At 40.6% G+C, this 19,676-nt stretch overlaps 1 protein-coding gene across 1 annotated transcript in view; it reads right to left on the reverse strand.

Moving 5' to 3' along the window:
• The window catches only part of EDIL3 (EGF like repeats and discoidin domains 3), a 392,377-nt gene that overhangs the window by 234,706 nt on the left and 137,995 nt on the right, over nt 1-19,676 (reverse strand). Inside the window, exon 3 of the mRNA XM_073344422.1 lies at nt 11,875-11,904. Coding sequence (XP_073200523.1) covers nt 11,875-11,904 — 30 coding nt within the window. The remainder of the gene's footprint in view (nt 1-11,874; nt 11,905-19,676) is intronic.

Consider the following 19,676-nt stretch of genomic DNA (forward strand, 5'->3'; position numbering starts at 1 on the left):
CCCAATTCAAATATCCAGCAGCCTTTCTATCCTAATCCCAAGAAGAAAATGGGCCAATTTCACTGAACTGCAAGGTATTTTTGTGCTATCTGGACAAATATTCACTAAGAAATAATCTGGAAATACCAATTAATTTCCACTCCTGACCTGAGCAGGATATGACGCCTTTAAAGGCAATAGTCTACTATACCACCTGGCATTTTTATTTTTATTGCACAAGCCCCTATTTCATCAGAATGGCTGTGTTCAATGTTATCTTTATAGAGTATTTTTATTTTACTTCTCTGTTCAGCTTAGAATATGTGGAAAAATAATTAGCAAGAGAGCTCTAGGCACTGAAGAAGAAAATGTGCAGTTCTATTTTTAAAAAAGGAAAATTTGTTACAAATGTGTAAGGCAAGCTGAATGAAAGTGTAAAGTTCCATTACAGACACGGAGGGGAGTGGAAAAGTGTGATCCTATCCATTAGAAGATACTATTCAAAATATATGAGATACAGAATAATTTTGCATATTTCACAGAATTTCTTTTGCCCCCCCAAATGATACGAGGCAATGCTATCACAAACCCACAACACTGCTTGGAGAGAGCAACAGATACAGTAACAGAATATTGCATAGGGTATTAAAATCAGAGGGCACTTCATAAGCCTTTCACACACAAGATCATGACATGATACCCAATTACACTGTATTGTTATGTCTTCTGTGCCTGGGGGGAGGGATAGCTCAGTGGTTTGAGCATTGGCCTGCTAAACCCAGGGTTGTGAGTTCAATCCTTGAGGGGGCCATTTAGGGATCTGGGGCAAAAATTGGGGATTGGTCCTGCTTTGAGCAGGGGGTTGGACTAGATGATCTCCTGAGGTCCCTTCCAACCCTGATGGTTCTATAGGGCTCAGGAAATTTCTTATCACTGTGCCTTAAGAACTCACTACCACTGAAATACTACGGCTAGCCTCCAACCTTGTCCCTAACGTTCATCTGGATTTATGTTGGTGACTGAGAGAAGTCAAACATGCAAGAGAGGGGTTTGAACCTTTTATGAATACAAGTGCTTTCTGGAAAGATTTGCTGAGAGCACTACTGAAGTATAAGGTGCGTGGTTCTTTTGTTATTCCTCTGTGATAAACATTACAGCAGTAATAATTTGAACTTCTTAGAACCAATAAAAGCGATCACTGGGGCAATGCTATGCAACATGCTGAGCTGCCCTGGCTGTGAAATTGAATTTCACAGCCACACTCCATTTAATATTAATAAGGCAAATATATACTACACTACGGCATAGAAATGATTTAACTCCAATGGAAATACTAACCACAATAAGGTCTCAAATGTTTTCACTTTTGGCTCAGAATGTAGTTCTCAGTGAATCAATGAAGGGCTGTGGATACCTTAACAAAAAGCTTGCACAGAAGCCCTTCTCTTTTAGACTGTGATGGACCTGTGTGGCAGCTAAGGATGCATGTGTTTACAGGTTGTAGAGGAGAGCAATTGAGGAATCTGTTTATTTGTTTTCCATTTAAGCAAAAGCACTTTCTCATACTTCTCACACAACTATAACCCAGGGGGGAGGTTTACTCCTGAAAAATATAACAAGAGTATTCATTGTTTACTCCTGAAAAATATAACAAGAGTAGGGTTCTATTGTCCCTCAGCCTTTGTACATCTGTACAGGTGCGTAAGGGGAAACTCATCCCCTTAAATGGCCTATCCAGACCTTGGATTTGGGTATGCAGGAGTAAGTGGGTGATGTACACCTGATCCTATTCCCCTCCTCACTCACACACAAGCACCTGAGCAGGAATCTGTATGTAGGTGGAACCAAGGTTCCACCACCTGAACATGCTGGCCAATGGAGAGTGTAAGAATCGTTCTTCTTGGAGTTATTGTTCACGTCGATTCCAATCAGGTGTGCACACGCTGCATGCAAGGTCATCAGAAAGTTTTCTGTTAGCAGGTCCCGGCGGGTCGGCTGTGGAGCCCCTGGAGTGGCACCTTCATGGCGCTCAATATATAACCCTCCAGACCCGACACCCCTTCAGTTCCTTCCTCCTGTCTGTGACGGCCACTGGAACTGCATTTGCTTGTCTTGCAAGGGCTTCCCTTAGTTTTCTTCTTTAGCCTGTAGTTTTGTAGTCTAGATTTCAGTTAGTAGTTAGTTTAGATTACTGTATATAGTAGTTTGGGTTAGGGTGTGGGATCATCCTCTATCTTTTACTTGCATACTTTCACGTAGCCATTCAGCCTGCGCACAGACGGTTCCTATGGTTTGTGGTCAACCACAAACATTATTAGTTCACGGTCCTCCCATTTGGTCTATCAATGGCTCCCTGAGTGTTCACCAAGTGTATGTTAGTCATAGCAGCCTTCCTCCCTACCTTGACGATTGGTTAATAAGGAGGCAGGTAGAGTCTCAAGGCCAATTAGTCAGATTCACTTTTGAGACACTGGGACTCCTCCTCAACATGAACAAGTCAACCTTATCACTGACCCAAAGAATAAAATTCATTGGAGCAGAGCTGGACTCGGTACAGGCAAGAGCGTTCCTGCCAGAGACCCAGTTCCAAGCCATAACCAACATTATTCAAAACCTCAGGTGGTACCTGACCACTACAGCAAGGGGATGCTGGAGTCTCCTCGGCCACTTGTCACTGTCAGCCTTCACTTACGTGGTCCAACATGCCAGACTGAGGCTCAGACCTCTACAAGTATGGCTTACACTGGTCTACTGCCCAGGGCGTGACAGACTGGACTCAGTGGTCACTGTGCAAGAGCAAGTACTCAAGTCCCTCCGATGGTGGCTCGACCCTTGGTTGGTGAGCAAGGAAGTCCCCTTCAACAGCCCACAACCCTCTCTGTCTCTAGTAACCCTCTCTGTCCCTAGTGGGTTGGGGCATTCCCCTGGGAGATCTCTGAATGGAAGGCATATGGTCGCAGAACGAGTTCTCACTCCATATGAATATCAAGGGGCTCAGAGCGGCGTGACAAGCCTGCCAGACCTTCCTGTCCCTACTACAAGGCAGTGAGTGGCAATGACCAACAACACCATTGCCATGTTTTACATCAATGAACAGGGCAGAGCCCATTTCTCCCCCATATGTTGCAAAGCCCTTCAGCTATGGGGGTTTTGCATAGCCCACTCCATTCACCTGGAGGTGTCATATCTCCCGGGAATACAGAATGAATGAGCGGATCACTTCAGCAGGTCATTTTGCAAACACGAGTGGCTCATCTGTCCAGATGTCATATATTGCACCTTCCAAAGGTGTGTGGGGGGTTCCCCAGGTAGATCTCTTTGCCACACAGAGCAACAGAAAGTGCCCAACGTTCCTTCCAGAAACACAGCCCAAGCTCGATCTTGGATGTGTTCATGCTACCCTGGGGGGACCGTCTTGTGTATGCCTTTCCACTCGTCCCACTCTAACACAAGGTACTGCTCAAGATTCACATAGACAAAGCAGAAATAATTCTGTTGGCCCCAGCATGGCTACGCCAACATTGGTACACCATGCTTCTGGAGCTGTCCGTGGACACCCCAATCCTGCTACCGCTTTACCCAGATCTCATCACCCAGGACCACGGTTGCCTTCACCACCCAGACCTCCAGTCCCTCCATCTCACCGCGTGGAAGCTTCATAGTTAAACCCCCTGGAGCTCCTGTTCTTGAAACTGGTAAGGCAGGTTCTCCTCGGCAGTAGGAAACCATCTACCTAACTAAGTGAAAGAGGTTCACTTGCTGGTGTGCCCAGCATTGCACACCTCCAATCCAGTCGCCTATACCACTCATCCTGGATTACCTCCTGCATCTGAAACAACAGGGCCTAACAGAATCATCCCTCAGGGTACATCTTGCTGCTAGTTCAGCCTTCCACCCGGCAGAGTTTGGGCATTCCATGTTCGCCATTGTAGGGCATTTCCTCAAGTGCCTGGAAAGATTATATCCACAGACTCGACGACCTGTGCCTGCATGGGACCTCAATCTGGTCCTCTCCAGGCTAATGGGGCCCCCTTTTGAACAATTGGTGACTTGCTCCCTTCTGTATTTGTCGTGGAAGGTGGCATTCCTGGTCGCCATCACATCGGCTAGGAGGGTGTCCGACCCACCCTACATGGTCTTCCACAAAGACAAGGTGCAACTCAGGCCTCACCCACCCTTCCTTCCCAAGGTGGTGTCCCAATTTCATACTAGCCAAGACATTTTTCTACCAGTCTTCTGTCCTAAGCCTCATAACAGTGCACAGGATCAGAAGCTTCACTCATTGGATGTCCGGCGTGCACTATCATTCTACATCGAGAGCACTAAACCTTTCAGGAAATCGAACCAGCTGTTCATTGCGGTGGCAGACTGGATGAAAGGGCTCCCAGTTTCTTTCCAACACATTTCTTCCTGGATCATGGACTGCACCTGCACATGCGACGAGCTGGCTAAGGTCCCAGCCCCAGCTATTACGGCACACTCCACCAGGGCGCAAGCCTCATCAGCGGCTTTCCTGGCCCAGATCACCATTCAGGAGATCTGCAGAATGGCAACATGGTCATCGGTGTATACGTTCGCCACTCACTATGCTATCACTGAGTATTCCAGAGATGATGCGGCATTCGGCAGAGCGGTGCTCCAGTCAGCGATTCCTTAACTCCGACCCCACCTCCGGATTAGAGCTTGGGAGTCATCTGATTGGAATTGATGTGAACAGTCACTCGAAGAAGAAAAATGGTTACTCACCTTCTCATAACTGTTGTTCTTCAAAACTATTGTTCACACATTGTTCACATGTTGTTCACTTTGGTTGTTGAACTCTAATAAGATGCACCTGGGAGAAGTCGAGAGTCCCATCCAGAACAATGCTGTGGTGAATTCTGAAGTAGCAGAGTTTAATAATGTCTCTGTTAACTTTATTTTCATATCTTCTGTTAAACTTTTTTCTTACCTTGAGGCTGATTCTGCCACCTTTACTCACATTGAACACTGGAAATATTTTCAGAGTGCAATGTGACTTTTCACCAAGTCAGGTATTGTTGTATGAGGTCTAGCCCTTTAGCTTCTCCTATGTCTATTGCTATTTTTTTGTTTCCCACTATAAATCCTGTCTCTGTTACTTCCTTTTTATTTTGTTCTGAACCATCTGCTGTTTTTTGGGTGTTTTTTTTTTTCTGTTCTAACCCTTTTACTCCTTTTTCTGTATTCAGTTCTGTGCTGGGTCAGTTATCCTTTCTTATTTCAGACCCCATAGACATTTCCCATGCTTGCTGGATTTCTCTACAAGGACCTTCTATACATTTTAGTTTGCTCTTGTCAACTGATGTTAAAGTTTACAAAAGTTAAAATTAGAAATAAGGAAGGAAAAAGAATCCATACCGCAAAACAGTATCAAAAAATGAAGGCTTTCCCAACAGGTTCCACTTAACAGTTATAAATAATGCTGTTATGTATTGGGACAAAGCTCTGTCCTTGCCTCCATGGGTCCCGTGTTTCGTGGCGGATTTCGCTAGCCTCAGAGGCTCACTGTGACCCTCCAGGTAACCCTTCTTTCTCTAGAGACAAGGGTCACAGTCTACTGAGCCATTTTCATCATAAGCCAGCAAGGGAAGTGAAGAGAAGTTATCCTTCCTTGCACAGTCTCTGTTGTCTCCCAGTCTCAGTGATTAATCAGGGGGCAAAGATGGTGGTGGTGGGGGGAGCCCGGGCCCACCCTCTACTCTAGGCTCCGGCCCAGGGACCCTAATAATATCAGCTATGGTAGCTCACCTTTTAGAAACACGACATGTACAATTCCCCGGGCTACTTCCCCCACAGCAACCCTCACTTCCTCAAGCTCCACTTCACCCTTACCTCAGGGCCTCCTTCCTTGTGCCTGATATGGTGTGTACTACTCAGCCTCTCCAACAGCACAACTTCCTTCCATAGCTCCTGACATGCACCTGACTGGCTGGGAGGCTTTTAACTAGTTTCAGCCAGCCCCTGATTGGCTTCAGGTGTCCCAATCAACCTAGCATTCTCCCTGCCTTCTGGAAAGTTCTTAATTGGCCCCAGGCGTCTTAATTGACCTACAGCAGCTTCCATTTCACTTAGCCTGGTACCAGGGATTTGTTTAGCCTGGAGCTAATATATCTATCTCCCACTATTTTTCTATAGCCATCTGGCCTTGCCCCGTCACAGTATCTATCTGTACCTAAATACCTACATCACAGAGCTGTTGTGAGGATTAGGTAATATTTGTTTATGAATCATTTTGAAGATTAAATGCATTACATCCAGTGGAAGGTATTATTACTTTCTATCTTGCATCTCTACTCCATTAAAAACAACATCAAGTCTAAACTTTAAAGCATCTTTCACTCTTATGAGGTGCCTAATATATTTGCATATTCCATGTATATGAACATTAAGCGCCAATTGCCTACTATCCTCGGCTTTTAAAAAGAGTAGATTGTTCATTGACAACAACAACAAAGACTGTTCTTGGTTCAGAGTAATGATTTTGAAGAGAAAGAGGGAATGCATTATTTCTGCATTCTAAGTAAAGGAGTAAAAGCAGGTGAACAAAGTGAAGCATGTTTATCTGTGCCATCTCTCATCTTGCTTTGAAGAAATTACACTTTGATATTGTCAGAAACCATTCCATATTCAGGGAAATAAGATGTTAAGCCTTAGGGGGAGGAGAGGAAACACATTAATCTAGGATGAACATTTTGAGATACAAAGCTTCATATAAGCAGGTCATCCAGCAGCAGCTGATATAGACAAACTGTTCTCGGATATAAATTATCACAGTGCAGAGGCCTCCAAGTTAAAGAAGCCACTAGGAGAGACTCACACTCATGGCTGTACACTAGGAGAGGTGGCGTCTTTTAGAAAGCACCTCAGAGAAGATTTTTCTAGCTGTCTTTCCATGATTGGGGGAGAAAAAAATAGCAGTCAGAAATGCAGATGAAAACAGTAACTATGTTTGAATTCACGGAAGTGGTTCAAAAGAAAGGATTCACAGATATCTGAGATAAAACTAGGCACCAAGCTAACCCAGAATGTGATAGAAGCTGTTCCAGAACTTTAAAGCATTTCTACAGAGAAAGGACACAAAAATGCTGTCAAAACCAAAAAGGATTTAGCTTGAAAGTTATCCTTACAAACCAATCAGATATTTTCAAAAAATGTTGAGACTGGAAGCTGTGTCTTACAGAAAAGCGTAAGCTCCTTCGCAGCTGAGAAGAGCCCATTTAGTTCATTGCCTACATAACCAAAACAATGATGCCACATAAATATTTTGAAATGTCATTTCTCTAGATATAGACTCATTTAAGAACAGACAAGACACCTATTATTTGAGGATTATAAAGATACTAATCCTTTCACATAGGCTGTAATAATGGCCACTGGCCAGGGTAAAATTCAGTGACTATACACTTCTGATGGGCTTACATGCAAAAGGCCAGTGTGTCTTGGATGCTGAGAGCCGAACTCCATCATGAAATGTAGAATCCAGGATTATCATTTTATCCTGCTGATCAAATGGAAAAAAAAATCCCTAATTGTGATGTTACAACCCATAATCTTTATGGAAATATGCTTATGATATGGATATGGCATAAGAGATATATTTTATGCAAAACGGGTCTTCTAAGATATCATCAGAGAGGTTATAATTTACTGAATGTGATTATCCAATTTGTATGCATGTATCATTTCTGTATCTAAAGTCAGGAATATTGACTATGTAACAATTCTGATGAAGTGGGTTCTAGCCCATGAAAGCTTATGCCCAAATAAATTTGTTAGTTTCTAAGGTGTCACAAGGACTCCTTTTTTTTTTTTTGCTGATACAGACTAACACGGCTACCACTCTGAAACGAATTACAACTCTGTGTGTATTTGAGAGACACCCACCAGACAACAGGCCATCAGCCTCAATGGGCCATTAGGAAAAAGACAATGAGTCTTCAAAGATGTGGATTCCCCCATCTTCCGGGAGTTCCTTCCTGTGTACATTGCAAATAATTCTGGTTTCATGGTTGCTTTGACACTGCAAGGTCAGGTGATAATGTCACCTGGTAAAAAGTGCCATCTTGAACATCGCTGGTACTTTTTCACTGGAAACAAAGGCTATGGATGCCTAGTATTAGCATTGCTATTTATCAGTTGTCCTTTTTTTCCCCAACTATGCAATGTGTTGGGATATGTAAGGGTTAAATAAAGACATGGAAAACCGCGAGTGTGTTGGCATGATATCAGGGAGTAGACACAGGCATGCACTATTCCTTTGCTTAATAAATAAAGTGTTATCCCTTTCCCATCCCTCCTCATCGATAAGGGTTGCAGCTGCATAAGAAATGCAGGGATCTAAAGGATACCTTTTGAAGAAAGAAGTGTTATTTCCTCCTCCCTTCCTTTCCCAAATTCATAAGCGAGCTCTCGGTCATGGCCCCTTCCACCCTCATCTGAGAATTGCTGATGAGGGAGATTTATGGCAAAATACTGTTGCAAAGAAATGTATTTTCAAAGTAAAAATGCTTGTATGACATGCGTAATGGGCATACTAACAGTGGGCATACTAACAGTATGGGTGTTTCTATTACTTAATAAGGTTTTTGGGGGCATTGTAAATGATGTAGGCATTTACATGTTAAACTTAAATAAAATGAGTGTGATATAATTAATCCAGTGCTTACTGGACAATTGTCCAGGGGAACAAGTATCGCAATAAAGAAGCCCGTACTCAAATCTGCCTCTGGGTTAACCTGTATCTTTCCACCTTTTGTGATTGACGGCATTGTCCTTGTTCTACAAAATTCCAACATCATACCTGAAGAAAAGTATTCAGAGTACAATCTAAGATACTTATGATTTTGAATGATAAATGATTACCCCTGAGCCTTGCAATTATGAAAATGTCCTTACAATCCTCCAAAATCACTTCCATGTTAACTTTACTCCCCTGGCATCATAATGTTAATTATACTCCTCCAAAACAAGAACCACAAAGTAGATGAAAAATGTAAAGAACAAGCATTCTTTGTAGAGAAAGAAAACACTTGAGCTTCAGAAGAAACTTCCAGTACCTGAAAGAAGTTTAACTCTCTCTCTTTAGAAAGCTTCCTTCTTTGAGAGTCTGATCCAATTCCAGCTGAAGTCAATGGAAAGACTCCCATTTACTGCAGTAGGCTTAGGATCAGGCCCCTAATATAAATCTATATAACATGCATCTTTCATCAAGAAGAAAAATGTTTTGAGTCCCAAAAGTGGTATTATAGGGAAGGATTATTTGATTTATGCAGAACACAGAGTTCTAAATGCCAATAAAAGCTGGGAAAATAATTGTATTAAAAACACTTCCATAAGAATGTTGCAATCTATTACTTTCAGAACAATACCATCTGGTCATATCTTAAAGCAAAATGAACAGAAACTATAAATTAAAAAGCTTCCAAAGATCTCAAATTGTTTAGTCCATTTCAGGGTATAAATTAACATTTAGATAAAGAATATTTTCATTCTATGCATAATAGGAGAAACCCTGGAGTAATTTCTTTGAACAAGCAACACATATATGAGAGGCTTTTTTCTCTTAATTTTAAGTTTATTTTCATATAATAGCACTACGTAAAGAAGGTTAGAAGACTGGGCCTAATCTTACACCCATTGAGGTCTATGAGAGTTTTGATTTTGGCTTCCTTAGGAACAAGATGGAGTATTTTTTTGTCACAATTTACACTGAGCTTCTGGACCACAGATTCACTGCTTCCTGTTTAAGGCCCCAATTAAGCACCTGCTTACAGAGTCAGTGGGACCAATCACAGACTTAAAGTTTAGTGTTGCCTTATGTGACCTTGCGGCTTTCCCTCCTTCCTTTGTAGCATAAACTGTGGATCATTGCCAGGATCACCCTATCCCTTGCCTGTGGCACATAATAGTTTTGTCTCATCTGGACTCTAAAACTTTGGTCTAATTTTGGTTGCTGGGTTTAGTGTCACAGTGCTGGCTGGTGTTGGTAGCCTGTGATATAGAGCAGGTCAGATTGGATGTTCTGGTGGTCCCTTCTGAGTCAGAGAGAGTCAGAGAGAGCTTTGCTGGATCAGGACCTGAAGCATGACACGATATATCTAGCAGTACAACCAGAGTGGATAATGCAAACTGTTTCCATTATATTCATTCAAATTTTAAAATGCATTTGTTTGGGTCAGGTTTGTTCTCCTTGTATATATACTTTCTGTGAATACTTGGAGTAGCTGAGTTTTACTGGCACAAATGTTTACAGTAAGAGTATTTCAACCCAAATTGTGAATTCACCTGTTGGAAGAATTTGTACCAGAAACATTTGTGCACTTATCCAGACCATGGAACAGAAACAATATAATGTTTTGTGCTGCTTATTAAGATATATTAAACAAAATTTTAATGCTGATGGGTCCTTCTACAATGGATTCTCAGAAGGCTGGAACTTTTAAAAATGATTTAAAAATATCTTTAAACATGTTTAAGCAATTTCAGGTTCTCTTATCCAGACTCTTCTTTCCAATATCCTTCATACTTTTGCTCTTGCACAGTTTGTTTAATCTCTGACACTATCTCCTTTTATTAAGCAACTTCAGCTGCCTCCTTTCCCTCTTCCGACTTTTCAGTACCTTTCTCGCTTATTCTCCCTCTCTGCTCACCTTTTACCTTTCTCACTCTTATTCCAAAGTCTGCTGCAGTTTCCACGGTAAACATCTGATGAAGTGAGCTGTAGCTCACGAAAGCTCATGCTCAAATAAATTGGTTAGTCTCTAAGGTGCCACAAGTCCTCCTTTTCTTTTTGCGAATACAGACTAACACGGCTGTTCCTCTGAAACCTTAATTATTTATAGTTCCCTCAATATCATAGTATTTGAGCACCTCACAACCTTTAATGTATTTTCCTCACAACACCCCTGTGAGGTCGGGTACTTGAGGGAGAAGCACTATTTCCCCAATCTTACAGATGGTGAACTGAATCTCGGCAGGGCTAAGTGACTTTCCCAAGGTCAGACAGGAAGTCAGTGGCAGAGCAAGGACTTAGACCAGGTGTCCCAAGTCCTGGGTCATGTTTGTACTTACAGAGACTAGGCTCACATAGCTATGTCAACAAAGCCCCCTAGTGGAGAGATAGCACATGCACAGAGAAGGAGGTGTTCAGCTGGCATAGCTGGCATCTGTCCAAACGACATTAGCTATGCTTACCAAGGCACTCTTCTGTCATTATATTTACATCTACACTAGAAAGTTTTGCCAGCATAGCTACTTCAGCTAGGGGTGTGTGACTTTTTGACACTCCTAGCTGATGTAGCTTTGTCTATAATGTAGATCAGGCCCTATACTACTGCTCTAACCCCTGTACACATCCTCCCTCTCTACCTCTCATTCATCCCTACAATTTATTTTCTGCTACCCTAGGCCCTTTGTTTCTTCTGAACATGCTACTAATGTTTCTTCATATATACTAGAATTATTACTAAGCTTGTGTGTATTCAAGTTTTTTAAATATCAAATTAATGGATTCCCAATTAATTTGAGGTAGTTAAGCTTAGTCAGAAGGGTAAGCAACAAATTTGTATCCTGGAACAACATTCAGGGAGTTTCCAAACGAGACTCTGCAAGTATATTGTCAAATATCTTAATTATTTGTCAATCAGTTCTTTTGAAATAAGTCTAGGCACACCTAACGTTTCCAATATAAACCAAAGAACTGTCAAAAGGAAGAACCAAATAGGAGGAAAAGCATTGATGCTGTAGTGAATTAACAACTAGTCCTAAATTCAAAGGCATTTACCATGGAGTCATACTTTGGAGAGCACCTTGGTTAAAATTAAACCTAGAACCTTCTATAGTGGTTAATATGATTAAATCATAAGATTCTCTTACCTGCTGAAGTTGGCTCCTCTTCATCAGATTCTGGGCCCAAAAAAGAAAAAGAAAGAAAAAAGTTATAAATAGTTGAAGAAACTCCAACAGTGCTAATTAATAGCCATTTGGTTACATTTAAATATACCTACTAAAATCCAAAACTGGCAACACAATGGCATGACATGTGTGGGTTTTTAAATATAAAGTCTGAATCGACTGCATTATCAGATTTCAGATTTATTAGAAAACCAAGCTAAATCCACTGTGAACTTAACATATCTGTGTGTTTTACAGTCTTGCATCTTTATCCCCCCTCCCTCTGTCCCCCATCCTCCATATACATCTCCTGTGTAAAGACTATAGGTAAAACCTCATATTATTCGGCTGGAAGATATCAGACATTTCTGAGACCATATTAATTAATGGGAATAGTTACAGCACTGTTAAAAGAAACGTGTTGCCTTGCTGACCTGAAGAGAGAAAAAGAATAGGATTTTCAAAAGAATGTTTTGCTTTGGCCTCACTTGCTGCCACTGAAGTTAATGGGAAGTCCATCTATATTTCATAAACATACACATGGTTTTCCCTACATCCTTCAAAAGTGTTTAATCAAAGTGAAGGAAACCCCAACAAGTGATTAACTCACACACTCTTCCTATCCTAAGAAGTCAATGGAGACTCAGCATAAAGGTGATATAGGGAACTCTAAGAGGATAGAGAACTCTAGAGCACTGTGGGGGTTTTTTGATCAGTATTCCTTAACATTTTAAAGATAAGGTTGTCTTTTGGTTTCACTGAAAAAACACAGTTTTTCCACTTTCCCTGCCACAGACATCCACTTTTTAGCTTGCTTGGAAAGCACATCTCTCTAAACGCTGGGCTGGACAGGATAAAAAACACACAAAGCCTCTGGTAGCACCAGTGAAGGTGGCCTGAGAACTGTGTGATTTGCTTCCTCCCTTCTACACCCTGACTACAATTGGCTGCCAAAAAGAGAGAGATTTCAAAGATTTTTGAAAACTTTGATCTCCTGCATGATTTATTTTCCCCTCTTCGCCTACATCAACATATATAACTCGAGGACTCCCTGTTTTTAGTGCAAATTTATAGCAGACACCTTTGGGAACTTCTTTCATCACATATGAATTGCACTGTGTATAAGTCTTGGGTAATTTAATATGGTGTTCTGTATGTTATTGTATATGACAATTATCCTGGACACAGGGATTATTTCTAATTGCACTGGAGTGAAGTAGTCTTTCCGAGGGGCATCAGAATCAATCAACAGAGGCTAATGAAATGTTGTGTGAGGCACCAGCCAGCTGCTTTCCTTTGATTAAACTCTTTTGAGGGTGGGGGGTTTATTAACGCAATTCAGTATTCAGAAAGAACTGAAAAGGATAGGGAACAAGAAGCCAATAGACAACACAGTAACAAATGCCTATAAAACTCCTTATACAAATAAATGATCACTTGAGTAATGACTACTTTTGCAAATAAGCATATACAGGATTGGACTTAGATTGTATGACAGGAAGAAAATGTTGTTTTATTGTAGGTGTACTGAAATGAAAGAAAAGATGGTCACGTCAATTCAGGATTTACAGACAATAGGAGAGAAGAAGAAGAAAGAAGAAGAAGAGGAGGAGGAGCAGGAAAGATGCTTTGCTCTGCTGAGACAGGGCACACTGGAAGATGCTGGAATTTACTAACAGCCTCAGGTCTTGATGCAATGCCCATTTAAGTTAATTGCAAAGGTCCTGTTGACTTTAATGATGGAAAATCAGGCTGTAAACAAGCTTTCTGAGAGGAGAAAAAACAAACGAACTCCACATTGCTGAAAAGTTAAGTGCTGGCTGTATTGAAATCAAGGGGACTTTTGCCATTGTCTTCAAAGGAGCCAGAATTTCACCCACTGTCATTAATACACTCTACTTTGCTAGGCAGCCTTTGAACCTAACTAGTAGTGCTTTTGTTTGTGGTTAGACAAATCCACTGTATTTACAGATTTTCATTTTATGATTTTTCTCTCAATTTTCTACCCAGTACCAGAGAAACATTGCTTATTTTAAAAATGGAATAGGTTGTATAGACTGTAAGCTCAGTGACAACATTGTAGGAAGAGACATGAAGAGTGGTGGAAACAGAAATGAGCTGATGACTTGCGCATTCAGTCAAAAGCAAACAAGCTGCAATTTCCCCAGCTACCAAGGAGTTGCAGGGAGGGCAGAAGGACTGGTGAAACATCAGCATGAACCAGAGAGATCAACAGAGTAGGAGAAACGGCAAGTGTGTCTGCAAATCCAGTAGTTTGTGGACCGGGAGGAACAGCGCCAGCACAAGGGGAGAGAGGAGTGCCAGCATGAGAGAGAAGAAGAGCAGGAACATTAATATCAGGAAGTCAGAAGCTTAATACAGACAGGGAGTACAGGTTCAGTTGCCCCAAACTGTGACAGAGATAACTAAAACTGTACTTGTCTGTTCTAAAGGATGATTACCATAACCTACTGAAAAGCTAGAAGAACTCACTACATATAATCAGAAGGCAAGATCTTGGCCAACATGATATTAACCAATAGAGAAGTCACTGCTCACAGTTAACTCATTTTCCCCTTTGCAGTCCAAACAGCACTCCATAATATTCCAAAGCAGAAATATGCACATTTAGAATTGCTTTCATGAAAAAGGCAAAGACCTAATTTTAGCTGTTATTACTGTACTTCTAAATCCTGGGCATGACTGAACTGGAAATATGTATTAAAAATTAAATATGAATAAATACAATATGAAATTCCACAGCCTTATGCACACAGTGATTTCTTTATCAAACGAGACACAGCTTAAATTATCCTGCTGTCCATGACAGGATTTCTTTTATCAGCGATAGCTTGAAAGGCCACATCTGAAAAACAACCTGCTTTTAATAAGGCATTGGACTCTTTCATTTAAAAAAAAATGTTTGCAGCAAGACTCTGAATAGTACATGACTGGAAGTATGGGACTTCCCCTCCTACGTAACTGTGGTATAGTAAAATATGGACTGTCCTTGTAATGGACAAGCTTTCACACCATGTACATACGTAAGAGACGCACCAAAAAGAGGATGGGTATTTCAAAATTTGGTCACTCTTTTTCGTGTACTCAGAGGTGGAGGGCTCTGCAGCCAGAAAGCCAGAATCTTTAGCCAGGTTCTTTGAATATTAACCTGATCCTGAATAAGTAATAAGCAATGTACAATATAGTATGTAAATGTTGTACTGCAATTTTGCCTTAATAAGAAGTATTTAAAAAAAGAATACACTATACATTTTTCATCCCAACTCAAACACATCAGCTCTCCACTTGTCATTACATTATTGATAAATAGATAAAAATATCATCACCACAACACTACTCCTGTGATTGGCAGCAATTTCAATCCTAAAGTTATTTTAAAAAAAGGCTATTTATACAATGACAGGTTTCAGAATAACAGCCGTGTTAGTCTGTATTCACAAAAAGAAAAGGAGTACTTGTGGCACCTTAGAGACGAACCAATTTATTTGAGCATAAGCTTTCGTGAGCTACAGCTCACTTTATCGGATGCATACTGTGGAAAATACAAAAGATGCTTTTATACATAAAAACCATGAAAAACACCATCGGTGTTTACCACTACAAAAGGTTTTCTCTCCCCACTCTCCTGCTGGTAATAGCTTATCTAAAGTGATCACTCTCCTTACAATGTGTATGATAATCAAGGTGGGCCATTTCCAGCACAAATCCAGGTTTTCTCCCCCACCCCTTTCCACACACACAAACCCACTCTCCTGTTGGTAATAGCTTATCTAAAGCGATCACTCTCCTTTTTCTGTTGTAATATTGCAACTTTCATGTCTGTAATCGCGTGACCAGAGAGATTGAAGTGTTCTCTGACTGGTTTATGAATGTTATAATTCTTGACATTTGATTTGTGTCCATTTATTCTTTTACATAGAGACTGTCCAGTTTGACCAATATACATGGCAGAGGGGCATTGCTGGCACATGATGGCATATATCACATTGGTAGATGTGCAGGTGAATGAGCCTCTGATAGTGTGGCTGATGTTATTAGGCCCTGTGATGATGTCCCCTGAAGAGATATGTGGGCACAGTTGGCAATGGGCTTTGTTGCAAGGATAGGTTCCTGGGTTAGTGGTTCTGTTGTTTGGTATGTGGTTGCTGGTGAGTATTTGCTTCAGGTTGCGGGGCTGTCTGTAGGCAAGGACTGGCCTGTCTCCCAAGATTTGTGAGAGTGTTGGGTCATCCTTCAGGATAGGTTGTAGATCCTTAATGAGTTGGAGGGGTTTTAGTTGGGGGCTGAAGGTGACGGCTAGTGGCGTTCTGTTATTTTCTTTGTTAGGCCTGTCCTGTAGTAGGTGACTTCTGGGAACTCTTCTGGCTCTATCAATCTGTTTCTTCACTTCCGCAGGTGGGTATTGTAGTTGTAAGAATGCTTGAGAGAGATCTTAACCCTAACCCTAACCCTAAAGTTGCGATATTACAACAGAAAAACTTCAAAACCAGACTCCAGTGAGAGACTGTTGAATTGGAATTCATTTGCAAATTGGATACAATTAACTTAGGCTTGAATAGAGACTGGGAGTGGCTAAGTCATTATGCAAGGTAACCTATTTCCCCTTGTTTTTTCCTACCGCCCCCACCCCCACCCCCAGGCGTTCTTGTTAAACCCTGGATTTGTGCTGGAAATGGCCCACCTTGGTTATCATACACATTGTAAGGAGAGTGATCACTTTAGATAAGCTATTTCCAGCAAGAGAGTGGGGTGGGGGGAGAGAAAACCTTTTGTAGTGGTAAACACCCGTTTTTTCATGGTTTATGTGTGGTTTTATACATGGTTGTATGTATAAAAGCATCTTCTGTATTTTCCATAGTATGCATCCGATGAAGTGAGCTGTAGCTCACGAAAGCTTATGCTCAAATAAATTGGTTAATCTCTAAGGTGCCACAAGTACTCCTTTTCTATTTATACAATGAGTCTCACCCATGATAATTAGCAGTAAATTTCCCAATTATCTTATTTCAGAGATGAGGAAGGAGGAAAAACAAAAAATAAACTGGAAGCACATTACTTCACACAAAATCTGCTGGTTCATTATGCCTGGCAGTAGTTTGGCATGATCGGTCAAACTGTTCTCGCACTGATTTCAGAGTGGTGGGAGGGATCAGGAATGGGCCAACATTTGGTAGCTTGAAAAAGCCAGATACCTGACATGGATATCTCCACCAGTATGTCAAAGAAGTCTGTATAAAGTGGTGGCATGATAATGATCTTGAAGTATTTAGAGATGTAAACACCAAAACTGTACCAGTCTGCAACTTTAAAAATGTTTTAATTTCTTTTTTCTTTCTACAGTGGAGCTTTAACAAAATATATGATGTCATACGGCAGCACAAAGATTTTATTGCTATACACTTAGAACAAATTTGATGCACATTTGTGATTACTCATATAACTCACTCATGTTTTGGTCATAAGTGAGTAATACTATCATCCCCAACGTATGCTAATAAAACAAATATGCAATCACAGAAGAAATAGATTTGAACAGAGGGTCCAATAATGTGAATTGTTCAGGGTATATCATATTACTGGTATGAGAGTTGCTATGAAAATGCAATGATGCAATGTTAGCATGGGAGTGACTGCAATAATACTGTGTTAAGCCTCAGCGTTCGACCATTATAGCGGTAGATGTTTTCAGAAGTGCAAGCAAACCCAGTCTGAGATTTGAGGTGTAGTAAATTTGAAGTCTATTAAGGGGGCAGGTTCACTAGTGGCTTACATTAGCTTTGTGTCGAAGAAAGGGGTCATCAGGGACACTGTTCCCTCTAAGCTGTGCATGTGTGCGTGCGCACACAGATCCTAAACCCCACACACACGGCGAAACACCGCGCGCACAAAAATTTGCACAGAAGAAATTTTTTGCACACACGGCCTGTCAAAAATTAGAGGGAACATTGATCATGGATTAATGCTAGATCTAGTTGCCTTTAACACTTTTTATTAATATTTGTAAGAAAAGGTAACTGGTGCATGATTTGGAAGAACTGATAACAATAAAAAACAGTGAACTATCTACAGGGTATTATTTCATACTCAAAAGCCTAAATATTTAGAGTTCTGTAAAATGCATCAAACCAAGTCTAATAACTGTCAACACCAACATCCCATAGTACGCAACAGTTTCTGGTTTTAACTTCAATTTCAAATGAAAGAAAATTTGAAAAGTTCCTTTTCTTTTTTGCACTAAGATTGAACACTGACAAGTAGTTCTGAATAACTGCAGCCATAATATTATTAAAATCATAGCTGGGAAATGAAGAAAAACATAATGCAATTCTTTCAAGAAGGTTAACATTCAAAGTGCTGTTTAGATATGTTCATGGCATTGCTTGAAATAAAAATCAATAGGATAATTGACTTTTGGCATATTACAGTTGTTAATGGACACAGGAAGGTTGCCTATGTTGATGTTACTAGATCTGTCAACAGCACTCAATATACCATTGACCATCAAGTTTAGTTGCCTTGAATAGTGTGTTTGCTGGTGTGGTCATACATTTTTTCCTCTTACTTAAGAACACCGATATGAAGGAGAGGAGGGCGGAGAGAAGTATCACACAGATCAGTTTTTTCACCCCTCCTTTTGACTGGGAATTAAGATAAACAACATCAAAATACATCTAACTGAATGAGTCAACCCAGTGCCTACTGAAGAAATCATATGCCTGATTGTAGTGATTTGTTTTTGAAATAATTATCTGGTACACATAGCCATTCAATGAAGTTCTGCCAACATCACAGCAGGCTGACTTTAGAGCACTAATTTTGAAACTAGTGGCTGTCTGTCATGGCTGAAACATCACATAACTATATAAACATATTTCTGTGTGTGAAGATACAATCAAGGATTAAAAATATCAAGAAAAAATAACAAAATATAAAAGTATAAAACCTAATGTACTTCAAATGATAATTAATATTAATCACCCTGAGCACAGGTTTATAAATTATAGAGCAAAGTCTTCACTCCTCTCATATTTTATAAAACTTGCACTAACATACCAATAAAGAACCTTTTAAGTTAAATACTTATATTTTATAGCCCTTTTTAACTAAGTAGGCACCTGCTAACATCTGTTATAGTTAACAATGCAAAACTCAGTCCATTATATCCCCATTGTTACACAAAGATACACATCTACAAAATGACACGGCTTATCAGTGGTAAACGCCAGACACCAACAAACACTCTCATCAAGGACAAACAAGGTCACCTACTAACAACAGAAAAAGAACAAGAAATGCACTGGACAGAGCATTTCCAAGAATTATTGAACAGGGAGCCACCGAAAGAGGAAGCAAATATCCAGGAGGCAGAAGAAGATCTTGATATCACCAGACACCTCAACTAAGGAAGAGATCATCCAAGCCATCAAATCCTTAAAAATAGGGAAAGCTCCTGGAAAGGATAAGCTGAATGCAGAATTGTTCAAGGTAAATCCTGAGTTAGTCGCATCTATCCTGGCCCCTCTATTTATATCGATCTATCACAGGGGAAAAGTGCCAGATGAGTGGACCAATGGGGTTATAGTGAAGATACCAAAGAAAGGAACTGTCAGTGATTGTAATAACTGGCGTGGTATCACACTTTTATCTATGCCAAGCAAAGTATTGTGTAAGATCATAGTCCAGTGTATATCAGAGGCAGTTGACAGTGTTCTTGGAAAAGAGCAAGCCGGTTTTCAGAAAGGGCGTGGCTGCACAGACCAGAT

Source organism: Lepidochelys kempii, chromosome 5, assembly GCF_965140265.1.
Source record: "Lepidochelys kempii isolate rLepKem1 chromosome 5, rLepKem1.hap2, whole genome shotgun sequence".
In the NCBI taxonomy this organism is placed as follows: Eukaryota; Metazoa; Chordata; order Testudines; family Cheloniidae; genus Lepidochelys; species Lepidochelys kempii.